The sequence below is a fragment of the Oncorhynchus gorbuscha genome, linkage group LG08, assembly GCF_021184085.1.
Source record: "Oncorhynchus gorbuscha isolate QuinsamMale2020 ecotype Even-year linkage group LG08, OgorEven_v1.0, whole genome shotgun sequence".
Taxonomy (NCBI): Eukaryota; Metazoa; Chordata; class Actinopteri; order Salmoniformes; family Salmonidae; genus Oncorhynchus; species Oncorhynchus gorbuscha.
This window is the reverse complement of record NC_060180.1, coordinates 62,245,219-62,270,673: the sequence shown is the minus strand read 5'-3', so window position 1 is coordinate 62,270,673 and position 25,455 is coordinate 62,245,219. Positions and strand designations below refer to the sequence as shown.

Below are 25,455 nucleotides of genomic sequence, written 5' to 3'. Positions count from 1 at the left end.
ACCTCTCACCCCACACACAGACACCTCTCACCCACACCTCTCACCCACACACCTCTCACCCACACACACAGACACCTCTCACCCACACACACCTCACCCCACACACACACACACACACCTCTCACCCACACACACACACCTCTCACCCACACACACACACACACACCTCTCACCCACACACACACACCTCTCACCCACACGCACACCTCTCACTCACCCACGCACACCTCTCACCCACGCACCCTCGCCCCACGCACCCCTCGCCCCACGCACCCCTCGCCCCACGCACCCCTCGCCCCACGCACCTCTCGCCCCACGCACCTCTCGCCCCACGCACCTCTCGCCCCACGCACCTCTCGCACCTCTCGCCCCACGCACCTCTCACCACACGCACACACACCTCTCACCACACGCACACACACACGCACCTCTCACCACACACCTCTCACCACACACACACACACACCTCTCAACACACACACACACACACACTCTCAACACACACCTCTCACCACACACACACACACCTCTCACCACACACACACACACCTCTCACCACACACACACACACCTCTCACCACACACACACACACCTCTCACCACACACACACACACCTCTCACCACACACACACACACCTCTCACCACACACACACACACCTCTCACACACACACACACACCTCTCACCACACACACACACACCTCTCACCACACACACACACACCTCTCACCACACACACACACACACCTCTCACCACACACACACACACACCTCTCACCACACACACACACACACACCTCTCACCACACACACACCTCTCACCACACACACACCTCTCACCACACACACACCTCTCACCACACACCACACACCACACACACACACACACACACCTCTCACCACACACACACACACACCTCTCACCACACACACACACCACACACCTCTCACCACACACACACACACACACCTCTCACCACACACACCTCTCACCACACACACACACACACCTCTCAACACACACACACACACACCTCTCACACACACCTCTCACCACACACACACACCTCTCACACACACACCTCTCACCACACACACACCTCTCACCACACACACACACCTCTCACCACACACACACACACCTCTCACCACACACACACACACTCTCACCACACACACACACCTCTCACCACACACACACACCTCTCACCACACACACACACCTCTCACCACACACACACACCTCTCACCACACACACACACACCTCTCACCACACACACACACCTCTCACCACACACACACACCCTCTCACCACACACACACCCTCTCACCACACACCACACACCACACACCACTCACACACACACACACACCTCTCACCACACACACACCACACACCTCTCACCACACACACCTCACACACACACACCTCTCACCACACACACACACCTCTCACCACACACACCTCTCACCACACACCTCTCACCACACACACCTCTCACCACACACCTCTCACCACACACCTCTCACCACACACCTCTCACCACACACACACACCACACACCTCTCACCACACACACACACCACACACCTCTCACCACACACACACACCACACACCTCTCACCACACACACACACACATCTCTCACCACACACACATCTCTCACCACACACACATCTCTCACCACACACACATCTCTCACCACACACACATCTCTCACCACACACACATCTCTCACCACACACACATCTCTCACCACACACACATCTCTCACCACACACACATCTCTCACCACACACACATCTCTCACCACACACACCTCTCACCACACACACCTCTCACCACACACACCTCTCACCACACACACCTCTCACCACACACACCTCTCACCACACACACCTCTCACCACACACACCTCTCACCACACATACACCGTCTGAAGTGTAATGTAACATACAAGACCGGCTGGTTTTTGTAGGAACACAAAGCAAGCTGGAATGCTCTTCTCCTTTTCTCATCCCCTACTTTACCTCTCTACACAACCATTACTAGAACTACACTACCACCCTTCACTGGAAACAACAGATAGTCACCATGAAGAACCTGGACGTTTAAAGTGTCACCTCACCCATTTTTACATGGTGCCTTTTTCATTATCGTGGACATTTTGCTGGGTCATCACTTGCCATTGACTATAATGCAATATGCAAATATGTCTCAAGCATATTAGAAAACACCAACTAAATGAAGTCTCTGCACTACATTCACACCAACTAAATCAAGTCTCTGCACTACATTCACACCAACTAAATCAAGTCTCTGCACTACATTCACACCAACTAAATCAAGTCTCTGCACTACATTCACACCAACTAAATCAAGTCTCTGCACTACATTTTATTAAAGTGTGATGACCCTCCCACTCTGTCTGCCGTATTCTCTCTTTGTTCTTGTTTCCTTATTAGGATGCCGGTGGGCGGAGTTGGGAGGGTCGTCAGCTACATGGGAAACACCTGGGCCAGGTGTCTCCCAGGATAAATAGACCTCTTCAACATTCATGGAAGAGACTCTCTCCATGCAGACACCTTTTGTAGATTGTGTTGTGGTTTTTGGTGGCCTTTTGTTTGTTTGCTTTGGCACCTTTCATCACCCTGCATCATCACATTCATGCATGCAAAACACTCACTTACACTACTGATTACTGATTACACACACCATTGTATATTATACTTAGTTGCTTTAGTTAATAAATATATATTTTGCTACTCCTTATCTCCACGTTGTCTCCCTTTGTTACGGGCTTTGAGCCGGTTCGTGACAAAAGAAATGCTCCACTGTGACATAAATTGATGTTGAAAAAAAAAAGATGCAAATAAGGATTCATGGGACAGTGGACCATTTAAAAATAACTACAAATTGTTGTAGAATGGGATTCTGATGTAATACTTTGTTCGTTTGGAGCATTTTCTAAAATGTTTCAGACAGTTTCACAAAGCAATGTAGCCAATGTGTCGACCCCGAACAATGTGTCTACTAATTTTCTCTGTAATGAAACAAAATATAAAAACACTGTTTAAGGGATCAACTACACCACTGCTAGTGTGTCCTCTCCGGACCCACTGCTAGTGTGTCCTCTCCGGACCCACTGCTAGTGTGTCCTCTCCGGACCCACTGCTAGTGTGTCCTCTCCGGACCCACTGCTAGTGTGTCCTCTCCGGACCCACTGCTAGTGTGTCCTCTCCGGACCCACTGCTAGTGTGTCCTCTCCGGACCCACTGCTAGTGTGTCCTCTCCGGACCCACTGCTAGTGTGTCCTCTCCGGACCCACTGCTAGTGTGTCCTCTCCGGACCCACTGCTAGTGTGTCCTCTCCGGACCCACTGCTAGTGTGTCCTCTCCGGACCCACTGCTAGTGTGTCCTCTCCGGACCCACTGCTAGTGTGTCCTCTCCGGACCCACTGCTAGTGTGTCCTCTCCGGACCCACTGCTAGTGTGTCCTCCGGACCCACTGCTAGTGTGTCCTCTCCGGACCCACTGCTAGTGTGTCCTCTCCGGACCCACTGCTAGTGTGTCCTCTCCGGACCCACTGCTAGTGTGTCCTCTCCGGACCCACTGCTAGTGTGTCCTCTCCGGACCCACTGCTAGTGTGTCCTCTCCGGACCCACTGCTAGTGTGTCCTCTCCGGACCCACTGCTAGTGTGTCCTCTCCAGACCCACTGCTAGTGTGTCCTCTCCAGACCCACTGCTAGTGTGTCCTCTCCAGACCCACTGCTAGTGTGTCCTCTCCAGACCCACTGCTAGTGTGTCCTCTCCAGACCCACTGCTAGTGTGTCCTCTCCAGACCCACTGCTAGTGTGTCCTCTCCAGACCCACTGCTAGTGTGTCCTCTCCAGACCCACTGCTAGTGTGTCCTCTCCAGACCCACTGCTAGTGTGTCCTCTCCAGACCCACTGCTAGTGTGTCCTCTCCAGACCCACTGCTAGTGTGTCCTCTCCAGACCCACTGCTAGTGTGTCCTCTCCAGACCCACTGCTAGTGTGTCCTCTCCAGACCCACTGCTAGTGTGTCCTCTCCAGACCCACTGCTAGTGTGTCCTCTCCAGACCCACTGCTAGTGTGTCCTCTCCGGACCACTGCTAGTGTGTCCTCTCCGGACCACTGCTAGTGTGTCCTCTCCGGACCCACTGCTAGTGTGTCCTCTCCGGACCCACTGCTAGTGTGTCCTCTCCGGACCCACTGCTAGTGTGTCCTCTCCGGACCCACTGCTAGTGTGTCCTCTCCCGGACCCACTGCTAGTGTGTCCTCTCCGGACCCACTGCTAGTGTGTCCTCTCCGGACCCACTGCTAGTGTGTCCTCTCCGGACCCACTGCTAGTGTGTCCTCTCCGGACCCACTGCTAGTGTGTCCTCTCCGGACCCACTCCGCCCACTGCTAGTGTGTCCTCTCCGGACCCACTGCTAGTGTGTCCTCTCCGGACCCACTGCTAGTGTGTCCTCTCCGGACCCACTGCTAGTGTGTCCTCTCCGGACCCACTGCTAGTGTGTCCTCTCCGGACCCACTGCTAGTGTGTCCTCTCCGGACCCACTGCTAGTGTGTCCTCTCCAGACCCACTGCTAGTGTGTCCTCTCCAGACCCACTGCTAGTGTGTCCTCTCCAGACCCACTGCTAGTGTGTCCTCTCCAGACCCACTGCTAGTGTGTCCTCTCCAGACCCACTGCTAGTGTGTCCTCTCCAGACCCACTGCTAGTGTGTCCTCTCCAGACCCACTGCTAGTGTGTCCTCTCCAGACCCACTGCTAGTGTGTCCTCTCCAGACCCACACTGCTAGCTAGTCTCCAGACCACTGCTAGTGTGTCCTCTCCAGACCACTGCTAGTGTGTCCTCTCCAGACCACTGCTAGTGTGTCCTCTCCAGACCACTGCTAGTGTGTCCTCTCCAGACCACTGCTAGTGTGTCCTCTCCGGACCCACTGCTAGTGTGTCCTCTCCGGACCCACTGCTAGTGTGTCCTCTCCGGACCCACTGCTAGTGTGTCCTCTCCAGACCACTGCTAGTGTGTCCTCTCCAGACCACTGCTAGTGTGTCCTCTCCAGACCACTGCTAGTGTGTCCTCTCCAGACCACTGCTAGTGTGTCCTCTCCAGACCACTGCTAGACTGCTCTATGAAGTGGCTATCTAAGAGGCAGGGTATGTGGGTGTGTAATCTGCTTGGAGCTAGTACCCTCTCTCTCTCCACAGACCCAGCTGTCTCACCTCTTTCTTCCCCATGCGTATGGACAGGATCTTCTCCACCACAGGCCCCTCTGTCTCCACCTCCTACAGTCACACAGATTGAACAACATTAGCACAGTCAAATGTAAGAGCAATGAGCACAAACCTATTCACACATTTTCTCTCTGGAACGCATGCACACCTGCACACATTGTGGGTGCTGACCTGCTGTTCAGAGGTGTTGAAGGGCGACTTGGGAGAGGGGGAAACATCATCATCGTCTGAGATCCTGAACTCCAGTTCCTCTGTATAGCGCTTCCTCTTCACCTGACGACTGGAACGACGCTTCTATAGGGAAAGAGCGAGAGAGCGCGAGGTGAGAAGAGCGAGGGGAAAGAGCGAGAGAGCGCGAGGTGAGAAGAGCGAGGGGAAAGAGCGAGAGAGCGCGAGGTGAGAAGAGCGAGGGGAAAGAGCGAGAGAGCGCGAGGTGAGAAGAGCGAGGGGAAAGAGCGAGAGAGCGCGAGGTGAGAAGAGCGAGGGGAAAGAGCGAGAGAGCGCGAGGTGAGAAGAGCGAGGGGAAAGAGCGAGGCGCGCGGAGGGAGAAGAGCGAGGGGGAAAGAGCGAGGCGCGGCGGGGGCAAGCGCGAGCGAGGGCGAGGCGCGAGAGGGCGAGGCGCGGCGGAGGGCGAGGCGGGCGGAGGGCGAGGCGCGGCGGAGGGCGAGGCGCGGCGGAGGGCGAGGCGCGGCGGAGGGCGAGGCGCGGCGGAGGGCGAGGCGCGGCGGAGGGCGAGGCGCGGCGGAGGGCGAGGCGCGGCGGAGGGCGAGGCGCGACGGAGGGCGAGGCGCGACGGAGGGCGAGGCGCGACGGAGGGCGAGGCGCGACGGAGGGCGAGGCGCGACGGAGGGCGAGGCGCGACGGAGGGCGAGGCGCGACGGAGGGCGAGGCGCGACGGAGGGCGAGGCGCGACGGAGGGCGAGGCGCGACGGAGGGCGAGGCGCGACGGAGGGCGAGGCGCGACGGAGGGCGAGGCGCGGCGGAGGCCAAATATTGCCACAAAAAATTAAAGCAACAAAAAAAGTTTTGTAATGTTTCTAAAACAATACATGTATTACTTGTAAGAAGTAAATTAATTCATGATTTTTTGGAGACCTGGGTCTTTTAACCAAAATATCAGAGATAAGACAAATGTTCACCTGCCAATTTAAGGGTGGGGGGTTACCGTAGTAATGCAACCCCAGAGTCATGTGCCTGTGAGATTCAGAGTCTGACTAATAGCCGTGCTGTCTTCTCTAGCAGCTGAAACTCAAACATAGAAAAACAACCTGTGAACAAAACAATGTAAATAGACCAAGAAACACAAGGACAAAACCTCACTTCAGTAGACTTTCATTTCAAGTAAACTAGACCAACTGTTATGCCTGTCCACAGCGCTTCTAAAAACAAATCTTTCACTCAGCGCTTCAGCCAAGCAGTGTTGCAGAGCGAAGTGGGATAGGCTATAGGAGTCATAGTTCTTTGACATTGTGTGATTAATTTACCAGTTATGAATCAAGACAGCAGAAATAATTTCAACATAATACTTTTTATTCACAAATGCAAGTGAAATGCTCACACTGGAGCCCTGAGCACCTGCAAACGTGGCTGGTTAAATGGACATCTTACCCGACAATGGCAAAATCCACCCATATTTGGCAGGTGGCGGGTGTTCATTTTAGGCCGTGTTTAACGAACATGACCCAGGTATGTTAATGATCATAGATAAATCACAGGAGAAAAGTCTACAGATTCATTTTAAATCAGGTAAGCTCACAACACTCCCACAACGTCCACAATCTACAGCACAGTCTAACCTAGGAGCAAGCCACACGACCAGTGTCTAGCACGAGGCAGGCAGCCCTCAGTCTGTCCTGAAGGGGTAAACCCTAACCGCTGCAGACATGGTATTTCATCAGTCAGGCAGCGCCTACTGGTGAACATTGGGCAGCGCCTACTGGTGAACATTGGGCAGCGCCTACTGGTGAACATTGGGCAGCGCCTACTGGTGAACATTGGGCAGCGCCTACTGGTGAACATTGGGCAGCGCCTACTGGTGAACATTGGGCAGCGCCTACCACTGAAGGCTGGTGAACATTGGGCTGCGCCTACCGCTGAAGGCTGGTGAACATTGGGCTGCGCCTACCGCTGAAGGCTGGTGAACATTGGGCTGCGCCTACCGCTGAAGGCTGGTGAACATTGGGCTGCGCCTACCGCTGAAGGCTGGTGAACATTGGGCTGCGCCTACCGCTGAAGGCTGGTGAACATTGGGCTGCGCCTACCGCTGAAGGCTGGTGAACATTGGGCAGCGCCTACCGCTGAAGGCTGGTGAACATTGGGCAGCGCCTACCGCTGAAGGCTGGTGAACATTGGGCAGCGCCTACCGCTGAAGGCTGGTGAACATTGGGCAGCGCCTACCGCTGAAGGCTGGTGAACATTGGGCAGCGCCTACCGCTGAAGGCTGGTGAACATTGGGCAGCGCCTACCGCTGAAGGCTGGTGAACATTGGGCAGCGCCTACCGCTGAAGGCTGGTGAACATTGGGCAGCGCCTACCGCTGAAGGCTGGTGAACATTGGGCAGCGCCTACCGCTGAAGGCTGGTGAACATTGGGCAGCGCCTACCGCTGAAGGCTGGTGAACATTGGGCAGCGCCTACCGCTGAAGGCTGGTGAACATTGGGCAGCGCCTACCGCTGAAGGCTGGTGAACATTGGGCAGTGCCTACCGCTGAAGGCTGGTGAACATTGGGCAGTGCCTACTGCTGAAGGCTGGTGAACATTGGGCAGCGCCTACCGCTGAAGGCTGGTGAACATTGGGCAGTGCCTACTGCTGAAGGCTGGTGAACATTGGGCAGTGCCTACTGCTGAAGGCTGGTGAACATTGGGCAGTGCCTACTGCTGAAGGCTGGTGAACATTGGGCAGTGCCTACTGCTGAAGGCTGGTGAACATTGGGCAGCACCTACTTCTGAAGACTGGTTAACATTGGGCAGTGCCCGTGTATCAGCCAGCTGGGTCACCTGGATATTTGGGTTGGTTTAGTAATTTGCTGCTAAGAGCTCCAATATGCCTGCATCAGAGTGGAGGAGTGTGTCATGATATTTTGATTAAAATCACTCCTGAAAAATGCCAGGACCAGTCCCAGTCCAAACCCCCAGAACCAGTCCAAACCCGGTCCAAACCAGTCCAAAACCCCAGAACCGGTCCAAAACCGGTCCAAAACCAGTCCAAAACCACAGGACCAGTCCAAAACCCCAGGACCAGTCCAAAACCCCAGGACCAGTCCAAAACCCTGCACCTTAGTCCCTATATAGTACACTACTTTCGTATGGCTAAATAATTCATTCAAACAATTAAGACCAGAAGTATGTCAATAAATGAACACAGGCATCTTCATAGAGGGTCTAGAACATCGCAGATAGACCTGGGTTAAGGGGTTCTGAATGTGTAATCTCTGTTCCAATACATTTCTAGTCGAGCGTTCTGTGGTGCTGAACAGTTTTATCCCAAACCTGTTCTACAATAAACACCACTAGCTTCCATGATTAAGAGTAATAGCGGATGTTTGTAGAAAAGTGCTGCTTGCTTGTATTGTCACTACGCCAACCCCAGGCTCATGCCAACATAGGATAACTTTTTTGCATTTAATTTGGAAAGGGTTTGTCCGTCTACTGTACCACCGATGTTACGGTGTGTGTTTACAATTAGCCTCTGCAGAGTCCCCCAACAACCGGATGTTCTGGTTTTCAGAGGAAATGGAAAGAGCCTGACACATGACTTCCACTTTTGGATGTTAAAAAGGAGACTCAGTCTTCTCCTCCACATTTACCGGATTGGTTGAACAGTGCAGGAGATAACGAGAAAAAAGTGTTAAGAGGTTAAGACCAGTATGTAAGGATCTAGCTTCAGGCCAGTATGTAAAGATCTAGGTTCAGGCCAGTATGTAAGGGATCTAGCTTCAGGCCAGTATGTAAGGGATCTAGCTTCAGGCCAGCATGTAAGGGATCTAGCTTCAGGCCAGCATGTAAGGGATCTAGCTTCAGGCCAGCATGTAAGGGATCTAGCTTCAGGCCAGCATGTAAGGGATCTAGCTTCAGGCCAGTATGTAAGGGATCTAGCTTCAGGCCAGTATGTAGGGATCTAGCTTCAGGCCAGTATGTAAGGGATCTAGCTTCAGGCCAGTATGTAAGGGATCTAGCTTCAGGCCAGTATGTAAGGGATCTAGCTTCAGGCCAGTATGTAGGGATCTAGCTTCAGGCCAGTATGTAAGGGATCTAGCTTCAGGCCAGTATGTAGGGGATCTAGCTTCAGGCCAGTATGTAGGGATCTAGCTTCAGGCCAGTATGTAGGCCAGGGATCTAGCTTCAGGCCAGTATGTAAGGGATCTAGCTTCAGGCCAGTATGTAGGGATCTAGCTTCAGGCCAGCATGTATCTAGCTTCAGGCCAGTATGGGGGATCTAGCTTCAGGCCAGTATGTAGGGGATCTAGCTTCAGGCCAGTATGTAGGGATCTAGCTTCAGGCCAGTATGTAGGGGATCTAGCTTCAGGCCAGTATGTAGGGGATCTAGCTTCAGGCCAGTATGTAAGGTTATCTAGCTTCAGGCCAGTATGTAAGGGATCTAGCTTCAGGCCAGTATGTAAGGGATCTAGCTTCAGGCCAGTATGTAAGGGATCTAGCTTCAGGCCAGTATGTAAGGGATCTAGCTTCAGGCCAGTATGTAGGGGATCTAGCTACAGGCCAGTATGTAGGGGATCAAGCTACAGGCCAGTATGTAGGGGATCAAGCTTCAGGCCAGTATGTAGGGGATCTAGCTTCAGGCCGGTATGTAGGGGATCTAGCTTCAGGCCGGTATGTAGGGGATCTAGCTTCAGGCCAGTATGTAGGGGATCTAGCTACAGGCCAGTATGTAGGGGATCTAGCTATAGGCCAGTATGTAGGGGATCTAGCTACAGGCCAGTATGTAGGGGATCAAGCTTCAGGCCAGTATGTAGGGGATCTAGCTTCAGACCAGTATGTAGGGATATTTGTAAATTATTTTGTACATAATGTTTCTGCAACCGTATCTTACTGAAGAAAAGAGCTTCTGGATATCAGGACAGTGATCACTCATCTCGGATTAGACAAAGATTTCTTCAACAACAACAGCAGCAAGCAGGACTCACACGATATTCTCCGAACACCCGAAAGGGCAGACATACCAATTATTCGCAAAAGGAAGCGACGAAGAGGACAAAGAGCTGGATGCCTCGTCCGGACCCGCAAACGACAACTAGAAAAGCTGCAGTTACTGTCAATATTACTCGCCAACGTGCAACATTGGACAATAAACTAGACGAGGTAAGATCACAAATATCCTACCAACGGGAGATGCTAAACTACAGGACTGTATTGCTATCACAGACTGGAACATGTTCCGGGATTCTTCCAATGACATTGAGGAATACACCACATCAGTCACCGGCTTTATCAATAAGTGCATTGAGGACATCGTCCCCACAGTGACATACATACCCCAACCAGAAGCCATGGATTACAGGCAACATTCGCACTGAGCTAAAGGGTAGTAGAGCTGCCGCATTCAAGCCCTGCGACGAAACAGCCAACAGGCAAAGCGTCAATACAGGGCTAAGATTGAATCATCCTACACCGGCGCCGACACTCGTCGGATGTGGCAGGGCTTGCAAACTATTACAGACTACAAAGCTGCCCAGTGACACGAGCCTACCAGACGAGCTAAATCACGTCTATGCTCGCTTCGAGGCAAGCAACACTGAGGCATGCATGAAAGCATCAGCTGTTCCGAACGACTGTGTGATCACGCTCTCCGTAGCCGACGTGAGTAAGACCTTTAAACAGGTCAACATACACAAGGCTGCGGGGCCTGACGGATTACCAGGACGTGTGCTCCGGGCATGTGCTGACCAACTGGCAGGAGTCTTCACTGACATTTTCAACATGTCCCTGATTGAGTCTGTAATACCAACATGTTTCAAGCAGACCACCATAGTCACTGTGACCAAGAACACAACGTCAACCTGCCTAAATGACTACAGACCCGTAGCACTCACGTCCGTAGCCATGAAGTGCTTTGAAAGATGATGCACTCTTTTGCACTCCACACTACCCTCTCCCACCTGGACAATAGGAACACCTATGAGAATGCTGTTCATTGACTACAGCTCAGCGTTCAGCACCATAGTACCCTCAAAGCTCATCATAAGGATCCTGGGACAAAACCCCTCCCTCTGCAACTGGATCCTGGACTTCCTGACAGGCCGCCCCAAGGTGGTGAGGGTAGGTAGAAACACATCTGCCAAGCACAACTCCAACACCATCATTAAGTTAGCTGACGACACAACAGTGGTAGGCCTGATCACAGACGACGACGAGACAGCCTATAGGGAGGAGGTCAGAGACCTGGCCGGGTGGTGCCAGAATAACAACCTATCCCTCAACGTAACCAAGACTAAGGAGATGATTGTGGACTACAAGAAAAGTAGCACCGAGAACATCCCATTCTCATCGACGGGGCTGTAGTGGAGCAGGGTGAGAGCTTCAAATTCCGTGGTGTCCACATCAACAAACTAGAATGGTCCAAACACACCAAGACAGTGGTGAAGAGGGCACGACAAAGCCTATTCCCCCTCAGGAAACTAAAAAGATTTGGCATGGGTCCTGATATTCTCAAAAGGTTAGACAGCTGCAACATCGAGAGCATCCCGGTTGCATCACTGCCTGGTACGGCAATTGCTCGGCCTCCGACCGCAAGGCACTTCAGAGGGGAGTGCGTACGGCCCAGTACATCACTGGGGCAAAGCTGCCTGCCATCCAGGGCCTCTACACCAGGCGGTGTCAGAGGAAGGCCCTAAAAATGGTCAGACCCCAGCCACTCCAGTCATTGACTGTTCTCTCTACTACCGCATGGCAAGAAGTACCAGAGTGCCAAGTCTAGGACAAAAAGGCTTCTCAACAGTTTTTACCCCCAAGCCATAATACTCCTGAAGAGGTGGTTACCCAGAGTATTTGCATTGTGTGCCACCACAACGCCTCTTTTACGTTGCTGCTACTCTGTTTATCTTACATACATAGTCACCTTAACGATACCTACATGTACATACCACCCCAATAAGCCTGACTAACAGGTGTCTGTATATAGCCTTGCTACTCTTTTTAAAATGTATTTTTACTGTTGTTTTATTTATTTACTTCCCTACACACGCACACACACTTTTTTTTTTATAGTCGCACCATTGGTTAGAGCCTGTAAGTAAGCATTTCACTGTAAGATTTACACCTGTTGTATTCGGCACACGTGACAAATAAACTTTGATTTGATCTAGTTTCAGGCCAGTATGTAGGGTATCTAGTTTCAGGCATTTATTTTACACCTGCTATGTTAGGTTCGCTCAAAACTGACGTTACTGTGTGTGTCACTAACGTTACAGTGGGGGTGTGTGTGTGTACCTGGACACCGTCATCATCGTCGTCCTCATCGGAGGGGCCTGGGGGTGACTTCTCCACATCGGAGCTGACAGAGGGCTCCCTCATCCTCTTAGTCTCCTTAACACTGCTGCCACTGCCCTCCGCTGACTCCACCTTCTTCGTGCTTCTAGAGGCAGGAGGGGAAGAGGGGTTAGGAGAAGGATGAAAGAGCGACAGAAGAGGAGAGGGTGGGATGAAGATGAAAGAGCGACAGAGAAGAGGACGGAAGGGATTAGGAAGAGAAGGATGAACGAGAGGTTGATATGAAAGAGGTGGAGAATATGTAGAGAAGGACTGACGAGTGAACACCATCTCATGTCATCATCTTAAAACAGGTATTACAGTCAGCTTTCGCTTCTGTCTCTGATAGTATGAAGTCAACAACGCTTGAAACAGTGTTTCCCAACCCCAGGCCTCAGGTACACTCAACATTTTTGCACTGCAGGACTGGAGTTAGGATACACTGGCCTAATATATAGATAACTTTACACCACAATCTTTAAACTCTTGAAAAACTCATCTGCTTCCACTATATAGACTTTCCACAGCATGAGGACCCACCGTAGACACCAGCGGAAACCATTTTGATGACTGTTGGAACAACAACCATCCGTACACAAGAGCATTTAGCAAGTTAAACCTGTGGTTTCAAAGTTTATGTTCAGATACACAATGAGATGTTAGTCGTGGGATTTCTAGTAACCATCTTGGAGATGCCATGTTTTAAATGAACAGTTTGAGGTCAATTAATTTAATTGAGGCTGGATGACAGACGGTAGAACCATGAACAGCTAGAGAAGGGAAGAGAGGAGGGGGAAGCTGTGTCTCTTTCCACACAGAGAGTGCAAGAGACCGCTCCGCTCCTCCCTGCCACAGATTACACAAAGCCCTGGAGGCGAGCAGTCAACCCCCCCTCTCCTTAGCTCACTCCCTTGATGGCTCTACTCTAGGGTCCCCCTCTACTTTCATTTGCAGCCAAGAGCAATCACATCGCCCTGGTAACCCGCGGTCACGTGATCCGCACCTGTTCCTCTGGCTGGACTCCACAGGCTGGAGCCATCTGCTCTACTCAGACACTCTACTCCTCTCCCTCTATCACTTATCTCCTCCTACTGCTGCTACATTGAACAAAAATAAAATGCAACATGAAACAATTTCAAAAGATTGTACTGATTTTGTCTGATTTCCTTAAATGAACTATTTGAGTGAATGAATTAGGCCCTAATCTATGAATTTGACTTGACTGAATACAAATATGCATCTGCTGGTCACAGCGATGTTAAAAAAAAGATGGATTAGAAAACCAGTCAGTATCGCGACATCTCTTTCACATAGAGTTGATCAGGCTGTTGTGGCCTGTGGAATGCTTTCCCACTCCTCTTCAATGTCTGTGTGAAGTTGCTGGATATTGGCCAGAACTGGAAAAAGCTGTCGTACACATCGATCCAGAGCATCCCAAACATGCTCAGTGGGTGATATGTCTGATGAGTATTCAAGCCATGGATGAACTGACATTTCAGCTTCCAGGAATTGTGTACAGATCCTTGTAACATGGGAACATGCAGTATCATGCTGAAACGTGATGGCAGCGGATGAATGGCACAACAATGGGGCTCAGGATCTCGTCACGGTATCTGTGTATTCAATAGCTCTTGCCTGTCTATACCATAACCCCACCACCACGGGGCATTCTGTTCACAACGTAGACATCAGCAAACCGCTCACCCACAAGACACCATACATGCCGTCTGCTAGCAAGCCCGGTACAGATGAAACTGGGATTCATTCATGAAGAGCACACTTCTCCAGCGTGCCAGTGGCCATCTGAAGTGTAATGACGCTGAACTGCAGTCAGGTTAAGACCCTAGTGAGGACAACGACCACACAGATGAGCTTCCCTGACTGTTTGACAATTTGTGCAGAAATTATTTGGTTGTGCAAACCCACAGTTTCATGTACAAACCGGGTGGCTGGCCTCAGCCAGCAGGTGAAGAAGCCGGATGTGGGGGTCCTGGGCTGGCATGGTTACATATGGTCTACGGTTGTGAGGCCGGTTGGACGTACAGGCAAATTCTCTAAAACGACATTGGTAGAGAAATGAACATTTATTTATCTGGCAACAGCTCTGGTGAACATTGCATGCTCCCTCAAAATGTGAAACATCTGTGGCATTGTGTTGTGACATAGAACTGCACATTTTAGAGTGCCCTACTGTCCCCAGTGCAAGGTGAATCTGTGTAATGATCATGCTGTTTAATCAGCTTCATGTTATGCCACCCCTGTCAGGTGGATGGATTATCTTGGCAAAGAAGAAATGCTCTCACCCCTCTTTCCTTCTCCATCTCTTTCCACTTAGTCAGCCTCTCAACCTCTTCTCCTGTCTCCGCTCCTTCTCTACCCCGCTATCAAGTCTCCCTTTCCTCCTAACCACTCATTCGTCTCTTCCCTACTATCCCGCTTACATCTTAACCTCTTCAACCTATGGGGGCGCTATGTCATTATTGGATTAAAAAACGTGCCCGTTCTAAGCGCAATATTTGTCACGAAAAGATGCTCGACTATACATATAATTGGCAGCTTTGGTAAGAAAACACTGACGTTTTCAAAACTGCAAATATATTATCTGTGAGTGCCCCACAACTGATGCTACAGGCGAAACCAAGATGAAACCTCAAACAGGAAATGAGCTGAATTTTTGAAGCTCTGTTTTACTATCATCTCCTTATATGGCTGTGAATGTGCTGTGAACGAGCTTATGCTCTCTGCCGTTCGTCCACGATGCCTGCAGCATTGTGACATATTTGTAGGCATATCATTGGAAGATTGGCCATAAGAGACTACATTTGCCAGGTGTCCGCCCTCTCAGTGGCAATCATTTTACCATGTGATACAGAGGGAGAAGCACACTTCCAGGAACGATACACCATTGAAGAGATGTAGAAAAACACCTTGAGGATTGATTCTAAACAACGTTTGCCATGTTTCAGTCGATATTATGGAGTTATTTTGGAAAAAGTTTGGCGTTTTTATAACTGAATTTGTTTTTTTTTTTGGTAGCCAAACATGACGCAGAAAACGGACCGATTATTTCTCCTGCACAAATAATCTTTCAGGAAAACTGAACATTTGCTATCTAACTGAGAGTCTCCTCATTGAAAACATCCGAAGTTCTTCAAACGTAAATGATTTATTGAATGTTTTTGCTGGTTTTTGTGAAAATGTTGCCTGCTAACGCTAACGCTAAATGCTAGTTTGCTATGGTTGAGAAGCATATTTTTGAAAATCTGAGATGACAGTGTTGTTAACAAAAGGCTAAGCTTGAGAGCTAGCATATTGATTTAATTTCATTTGCGATTTTCATGAATAGTTAACGTTGCGTTATGGTAATGGGCTTGAGGCTGTAGTCATGATCAAATCAAATTTTATTTGTCACATACACATGGTTAGCAGATGTTAAATGAGAGTGTAGCGAAATGCTTGTGCTTCTAGTTCCGACAATGCAGTGATAACCAACAAGTAATCTAACTAACAATTCCAAAACTACTGTCTTATACACAGTAAGAGGATAAGGAACATGTACATAAGGATATATGAATGAGTGATGGTACAGAGCAGCATACAGTAGATGGTATCGAGTACAGTATATACATATGAGATGTGTGTAGACAAAGTAAACAAAGTGGCATAGTTAAAGTGGCTAGTGATACATATGTTACATAAGGATGCAGTCGATGATGTAGAGTACAGTATATACATATGCATATGAGATGAATAATGTAGGGTAAGTAACATTATATAAGGTAGCATTGTTTAAAGTGGCTAGTGATATATTTACATCATTTCCCATCAATTCCCATTATTAAAATGGCTGGAGTTGGGTCAGTGTCAATGACAGTGTGTTGGCAGCAGCCACTCAATGTTAGTGGTGGCTGTTTAACAGTCTGATGGCCTTGAGATAGAAGCTGTTTTTCAGTCTCTCGGTCCCAGCTTTGATGCACCTGTACTGACCTCGTCTTCTGGATGATAGCGGGGTGAACAGGCAGTGGTTCGGGTGGTTGATGTCCTTGATGATCTTTATGGCCTTCCTGTAACAACGGGTGGTGTAGGTGTCCTGGAGGGCAGGTAGTTTGCCCCCGGTGATGCGTTGTGCAGTCCTCACTACCCTCTGGAGAGCCTTACGGTTGAGGGCGGAGCAGTTGCCGTACCAGGCGGTGATACAGCCCGCCAGGATGCTCTCGATTGTGCATCTGTAGAAGTTTGTGAGTGCTTTTGGTGACAAGCCAAATTTCTTCAGCCTCCTGAGGTTGAATAGGCGCTGCTGCGCCTTCACGACGCTGTCAGTGTGAGTGGACCAATTCAGTTTGTCTGTGATGTGTATGCCGAGGAACTTAAAACTAGCTACCCTCTCCACTACTGTTCCATCGATGTGGATAGGGGGGTGTTCCCTCTGCTCCCGGATCCAGGTTGGCTCGACGCAAGAAGTTAATACTGCTCTCCAGTAACAATGGCTTGTGGGCAGGGTTCAAGGCTGTGTGTATGCAACCAGGGGAGGAGGAAGGTAGCGGAGGCAGCAACACAGAGGGCTAACGCCTCTAACCAACGCTGTTATATAATTGTTTTTTAAAACCTAATCTTTATTTAACTAGGCAAGAACAAGTTCTTATTTACAAACCCGGACGACGCTGGGCCAATAGTGCTACTAGGTTTTAGAAGATGGTGGCTCTAGTATGTAGGGCTAAAATACCAGTCTGCCATTAACTACATTAACAAGTGGGATTTGTTAAAGTGGACCACTGGAATTCATCTGGAATGCAGTGTCTGAGGTGCACTGGGTGGCATTTAGGCAAGTGGTCCTCCAGCAGGAGGAGAGGGTAGGAAGAAGGTCCGAGGGAGAGTTACAGGACATCTGCTGTTCGCTGGTGAGAAGAGTCATACACAGCTTAAACACCCCCCCCCCCACACGCTTTTGCATACTTGCTAAGGGCAATGCATGTACACAGGGGTATATACACAGAGCTTCAGCATAGTGCCTGCAATAACTCTGGAGACATTAACAAGGTACGGTTATCTCAGTCATGTCACTGGCTTGGGAGGGGAGGTGCCTCAATGCAGAGAGAGTAACCAATAAGATAAACAGATGGAATGGTGAGAGCTGTGTGTGCTGATTGGGGGCTGAAGGCACTTCTGTCCTTTCAGTATGAGCAGGAGACATTGTAGTACCATGCCTCTAAATGCATAGCGTTCCTCTGCGCGTTGTTTTAGGGATGACCCGCTGTAGACGTCTGACTGACTACATTTTTTTGCAAAATAGGTGCGCACGCGGTCAGGGGTACTCTTAGCCAGGGGTACTCTTAGCCAGCAAACACTTTTGGTGTGTCTGGGCACTTAAGAGTTAACACGTGGTTTAGTTTGTTTGCATTCAGAGAGAGAAACACACAGGTGAGGTAGCTGCAGGTGTGCTTTCTTCAGACAGCTGTGTGCAGTGCAAACAAATCTAGGACACACCACACCACGTCACACCCATCTGTGGGTGTGGCAGCAAGAGGAGTGATGACACAGGAGACAATGGGCAGCTATTAATAGCTCAGCTTTCTCCCAGAATGACCAAGCACACAAACAAGGTCAAAAGCCAACCTGCTACCTACCTGCCATTGGCTCACGGACCGGCCCCCTCTTGCCTGAAGCCTCGCACTCCACCCATGTCAGTGAAGCTGGCTAGGCAAGCAAGGGACAAATAAGTCCACTCTCTCCTCATCGATTTAAGCCAAACTGCCACTTGACACAGTGCAAAGGACATATATATATATATATATACATACACACACATACACACACCAGTGAGGAAAAGGATTGTGAAAGCAATATGGCAGAAGCTTTCACATAGCCACTTCTTTTAGATCAGTGTAGTAATACATCAGGACTAATAGAGTAACCACCTAGGTGCTAAGATACTAATATAACACCTAGGTGCTAAGATACTAATACATCAGGACTAATAGAGTAAACACCTAGGTGCTAAGATACTAATACATCAGGACTAATAGAGTAACCACCTAGGTGCTAAGATACTAATACATCAGGACCAATAGAGTAACCACCTAGGTGCTAAGATACTAATACATCAGGACTAATAGAGTAACCACCTAGGTGCTAAGATACTAATACATCAGGACTAATAGAGTAAACACCTAGGTGCTAAGATACTAATACATCCAGGACTAATAGAGTAAACACCTAGGTGCTAAGATACTAATACATCAGGACTAATAGAGTAAACACCTAGGTGCTAAGATACTAATACATCGGGACTACGAGTAAACACCTAGGTGCTAAGATACTAATACATCAGGACTAATAGAGTAAACACCTAGGTGCTAAGATACTAATACATCCAGGACTAATAGAGTAAACACCTAGGTGCTAAGATACTAATACATCAGGACTAATAGAGTAACCACCTAGGTGCTAAGATACTAATACATCGGGACTAAGAGTAAACACCTAGGTGCTAAGATACTAATACATCAGGACTAATAGAGTAAACACCTAGGTGCTAAGATACTAATACATCAGGACTAATAGAGTAAACACCTAGGTGCTAAGATACTAATACATCAGGACTAATAGAGTAAACACCTAGGTGCTAAGATACTAATACATCAGGACTAATAGAGTAAACACCTAGGTGCTAAGATACTAATACATCGGGACTAAGAGTAAACACCTAGGTGCTAAGATACTAATACATCAGGACTAAGAGTAAACACCTAGGTGCTAAGATACTAATACATCAGGACTAATAGAGTAAACACCTAGGTGCTAAGATACTAATACATCAGGACTAATAGAGTAAACACCTAGGTGCTAAGATACTAATACATCAGGACTAAGAGTAAACACCTAGGTGCTAAGATACTAATACATCAGGACTAATAGAGTAAACACCTAGGTGCTAAGATACTAATACATCAGGACTAATAGAGTAAACACCTAGGTGCTAAGATACTAATACATCAGGACTAAGAGTAAACACCTAGGTGCTAAGATACTAATACATCAGGACTAATAGAGTAACCACCTAGGTGCTAAGATACTAATACATCAGGACTAATAGAGTAACCACCTAGGTGCTAAGATACTAATACATCGGGACTAAGAGTAAACACCTAGGTGCTAAGATACTAATACATCAGGACTAATAGAGTAAACACCTAGGTGCTAAGATACTAATACATCAGGACTAATAGAGTAAACACCTAGGTGCTAAGATACTAATACATCAGGACTAATAGAGTAAACACCTAGGTGCTAAGATACTAATACATCAGGACTAATAGAGTAAACACCTAGGTGCTAAGATACTAATACATCGGGACTAAGAGTAAACACCTAGGTGCTAAGATACTAATACATCAGGACTAATAGAGTAAACACCTAGGTGCTAAGATACTAATACATCAGGACTAATAGAGTAAACACCTAGGTGCTAAGATACTAATACATCAGGACTAAGAGTAAACACCTAGGTGCTAAGATACTAATACATCAGGACTAATAGAGTAAACACCTAGGTGCTAAGATACTAATACATCAGGACTAATAGAGTAAACACCTAGGTGCTAAGATACTAATACATCAGGACTAAGAGTAAACACCTAGGTGCTAAGATACTAATACATCAGGACTAATAGAGTAAACACCTAGGTGCTAAGATACTAATACATCAGGACTAATAGAGTAAACACCTAGGTGCTAAGATACTAATACATCAGGACTAAGAGTAAACACCTAGGTGCTAAGATACTAATACATCAGGACTAATAGAGTAAACACCTAGGTGCTAAGATACTAATACATCAGGACTAATAGAGTAAACACCTAGGTGCTAAGATACTAAACATCAGGACTAAGAGTAAACACCTAGGTGCTAAGATACTAATACATCAGGACTAATAGAGTAAACACCTAGGTGCTAAGATACTAATACATCAGGACTAAGAGTAAACACCTAGGTGCTAAGATACTAATACATCAGGACTAATAGAGTAAACACCTAGGTGCTAAGATACTAATACATCAGGACTAATAGAGTAAACACCTAGGTGCTAAGATACTAATACATCAGGACTAAGAGTAAACACCTAGGTGCTAAGATACTAATACATCAGGACTAATAGAGTAAACACCTAGGTGCTAAGATACTAATACATCAGGACTAATAGAGTAAACACCTAGGTGCTAAGATACTAATACATCAGGACTAAGAGTAAACACCTAGGTGCTAAGATACTAATACATCAGGACTAATAGAGTAAACACCTAGGTGCTAAGATACTAATACATCAGGACTAATAGAGTAAACACCTAGGTGCTAAGATACTAATACATCAGGACTAAGAGTAAACACCTAGGTGCTAAGATACTAATACATCAGGACTAATAGAGTAAACACCTAGGTGCTAAGATACGAATACATCAGGACTAATAGAGTAACCACCTAGGTGCTAAGATACTAATACATCAGGACTAATAGAGTAACCACCTAGAAGATACTAATACATCGGGACTAAGAGTAAACACCTAGGTGCTAAGATACTAATACATCAGGACTAATAGAGTAAACACCTAGGTGCTAAGATACTAATACATCAGGACTAATAGAGTAAACACCTAGGTGCTAAGATACTAATACATCAGGACTAATAGAGTAAACACCTAGGTGCTAAGATACTAATACATCAGGACTAATAGAGTAAACACCTAGGTGCTAAGATACTAATACATCAGGACTAATAGAGTAAACACCTAGGTGCTAAGATACTAATACATCAGGACTAAGAGTAAACACCTAGCTGCTAAGATACTAATACATCCAGGACTAATAGAGTAAACACCTAGGTGCTAAGATACTAATACATCAGGACTAAGAGTAAACACCTAGGTGCTAAGATACTAATACATCCAGGACTAATAGAGTAAACACCTAGGTGCTAAGATACTAATACATCCAGGACTAATAGAGTAACCACCTAGGTGCTAAGATACTAATACATCAGGACTAATAGAGTAAACACCTAGGTGCTAAGATACGAATACATCAGGACTAATAGAGCAGGAGGCGAACACTGAGGTTATTTTCCCTCTGAGGAGAGAGGACAGGGTCAAGACCAAGTTTGACTGGGTCGGTGTGTGGGCGGGCATGTCTAGGATTAGTTCAATTTTCCCCACCTCATGGTTGAGACCTGGGTTGGGGGAAATCTGATAACTCAATTTCAGAGTTGAAAACTTCTGCCTGGAGCAATTAGACAGAGAAGGGTTTATTTAGTCCACCCTTCCAGTATAGGGTGGAGGTTGAGTAAATGTGCTGCCATCATGCTAAATTAAAACGACTGGCCTAGCCATCACAGAATGGAGGAAAGTTGCAAAGAAGGGACTTAGCCCCAGTTGATTGGAGCTCATTTAGCTGTCAGTGACACAGCCTTTTTGCTGTGCCTCATTCCGGTGCTAGTCAAGCCTGGAGGCTAAATGAAGAAGCCTTGCCTTGATTACCATTAGCAGCCATTTTACTCCACAAAATACCCACTCCCTCCACACACACAATCAGAAACACACACACACTTCCATCTCCCTCACATGCATACTTTCCCCCCCTCCCCCATCTGCTGACCCCTGCGCTGTCACTGGCTCCTCCTTCTTCCTCTGGATGAAAGTGGCAGGAGGAGTGACAGCACTGCGGAGGAGGGTAGGAGAGGGATAAGGGCAGTGGGATGGAGCGAGAGCAGAGAAAGAAGTGGGGGTGGGGAGGCTCTGCTGACACATTCCTCAGGAAGCTCATGTTACTTCCTACACAATGAAAAGGACTCATCTCTCACTGGCTCGTTCACACGCTCTGTCCCCCTGCTTTGCATTTCCACCCAGATCGGCAGAGAGAGTAAGAGGCATTGACCAGATAGATACTCAACATGCTCTGCTCAAACCTAATGGTCCAAAACTAAACTACACGAATAACACTGGATACTTTGGAAAATTAAGCTTTTACCATTTCATGCTGGAATATACAAGGTCTGAAGTAATCGGCCTTTGGCCTGGGAGACAGACCCACCGGTTGCACTTTAGGTTAGAGAGCTGGGAGTCAAAACCACCAAACTACCAGGAGTGAAACAGGGAAGGTACATTGTGTCCTGTGTGCTACATATTAGGCTTGGGCGGTATACCTTATACGACATTTTTTAATAAAAAGGTTTTTAAAAATCTTTAAAACGGTTGAAACTATCTTTTTTTTTACACATTTGAATATGTGTAATAATATATAATAATAATAAATGCCATTTAGCAGACGCTTTTATCCAAAGCGACTTACAGTCATGTGTGCATACATTCTACATATGGGTGGTCCCGGGGATCGAACCCACTACCCTGGCGTTACAAGCGCCATGCTCTGACAACTGAGCTACAGAAGAACAACAGTGTAGTTACTTTTTATTTTTTAAATGTTTTTATTTCACCTTTATTTAACCAGGTAGGCTAGTTGAGAACAGGTTCTCATTTGCAACTGCGACCTGGCCAAGATAAAGCATAGCAGTGTGAACAGACAACACAGAGTTACACATGGAGTAAACAATTAACAAGTCAATAACACAGAGAAAAAAAGGTGAGTCTATATACAATGTGTGCAAAAGGCATGAGGAGGTAGGCGAATAATTACAATATTGCAGATTAACACTGGAGTGATAAATGATCAGATGATCATGTACAGGTAGAGATATTGGTGTGCAAAAGAGCAGAAAAGTAAATAAATAAAAACTGTGGGGATGGGGTAGGTGAAAATGGGTGTGCTATTTACCAATAGATTACGTACAGCTGCAGCGATCGGTTAGCTGCTCAGCTAGCTGATGTTTAAAGTTGGTGAGGGAGATAAGTTTCCAACTTCAGCGATTTTTGCAATTCGTTCCAGTCACAGGCAGCAGAGTACTGGAACGAAAGGCGGCCGAATGAGGTGTTGGCTTTAGGGATGATCAATGAGATACACCTGCTGGAGCGCGTGCTACGGATGGGTGTTGCCATCGTGACCAGTGAGCTGAGATAAGGTGGAGCTTTGCCTAGCATGGCCTTGTAGATGACCTGAAGCCAGTGGGTCTGGCGACGAATATGTAGCGAGGGCCAGCCGACTAGAGCATACAAGTCGCAGTGGTGGGTAGTAGGTGCTTTAGTGACAAAACGGATGGCACTGTGATAAACTGCATACAGTTTGCTGAGTAGAGTGTTGGAAGCAATTTTGTAGATGACGTCGCCGACGTCGAGGATCGGTAAGATAGTCAGTTTTACTAGGGTAAGCTTGGCAGCGTGAGTGAAGGAGGCTTTGTTGCGGAATAGAAAGCCGATTCTTGATTTGATTTTCGATTAGAGATGTTTTGATATAGGTCTGGAAGGAGAGTTTGCAGTCTAGCCAGACACCTAGGTACGTATAGGTGTCCACATACTCAAGGTCGGAACCATCCAGTGTGGTGATGCTAGTCGGGCATGCAGGTGCAGGCAGCGATCGGTTGAAAAGCATGCATTTGGTTTTACTAGCGTTTAAGAGCAGTTGGAGGCCACGGAAGGAGTGTTGTATGGCATTGAAGCTCGATTGGAGGTTAGATAGCACAGTGTCCAATGACGGGCCGAAAGTGTATAAAATGGTGTCGTCTGCGTAGAGGTGGATCAGGGAATCGCCCGCAGCAAGAGCAACATCATTGATATATACAGAGAAAAGAGTCAGCCCGAGAATTGAACCCTGTGGCACCCCCATAGAGACTGCCAGAGGACCGGACAACATGCCCTCCGATTTGACACACTGAACTCTGTCTGCAAAGTAATTGGTGAACCAGGCAAGGCAGTCATCCGAAAAACCGAGGCTACTGAGTCTGCCGATAAGACTATGGTGATTGACAGAGTCGAAAGCCTTGGCGAGGTCGATGAAGACGGCTGCACAGTACTGTCTTTTATCGATGGCGGTTATGATGTCGTTTAGTACCTTGAGTGTGGCTGAGGTGCACCCGTGACCGGCTCGGAAACCAGATTGCATAGCGGAGAAGGTACGGTGGGATTTGAGATGGTCAGTGACCTGTTTGTTGACTTGGCTTTCGAAGACCTTAGATAGGCAGGGCAGGATGGATATAGGTCTGTAACAGTTTGGGTCCAGGGTGTCACCCCCTTTGAAGAGGGGGATGACTGCGGCAGCTTTCCAGTCGTTGGGGATCTCAGACGATATGAAAGAGAGGTTGAACAGGCTGGTAATAGGGGTTGCGACAATGGCGGCGGATAGTTTCAGAAATAGAGGGTCCAGATTGTCAAGCCCAGCTGATTTATACGGGTCCGGGTTTTGCAGCTCTTTCAGAACATCTGCTATCTGGATTTGGGTAAAGGAGAACCTGGAGAAGCTTGGGCGAGGAGCTGCGGGGGGGCCGGAGCTGTTGGCCGAGGTGGGAGTAGCCAGGCGGAAGGCATGGCCAGCCGTTGAGAAATGCTTGTTGAAGTTTTCGATAATCATGGATTTGTCGGTGGTGACCGTGTTCCCTAGCCTCAGTGCAGTGGGCAGCTGGGAGGAGGTGCTCTTGTTCTCCATGGACTTCAGTGTATCAGAACTTTTTAGAGTTGGAGCTACAGGATGCAAACTTCTGCCTGAAGAAGCTGGCCTTAGCTTTCCTGACTGACTGCGTGTATTGGTTCCTGACTTCCCTGAACAGTTGCATAT

At 48.1% G+C, this 25,455-nt stretch overlaps 1 protein-coding gene across 1 annotated transcript in view; it reads right to left on the bottom strand.

The window, feature by feature from the left end:
• The window catches only part of LOC124041946 (chromodomain-helicase-DNA-binding protein 7-like), a 144,424-nt gene that overhangs the window by 74,652 nt on the left and 44,317 nt on the right, over positions 1-25,455 (bottom strand). The window contains 3 exon segments of the mRNA XM_046360141.1: positions 5,252-5,314; positions 5,435-5,557; positions 12,705-12,846. Coding sequence (XP_046216097.1) covers positions 5,252-5,314; positions 5,435-5,557; positions 12,705-12,846 — 328 coding nt within the window.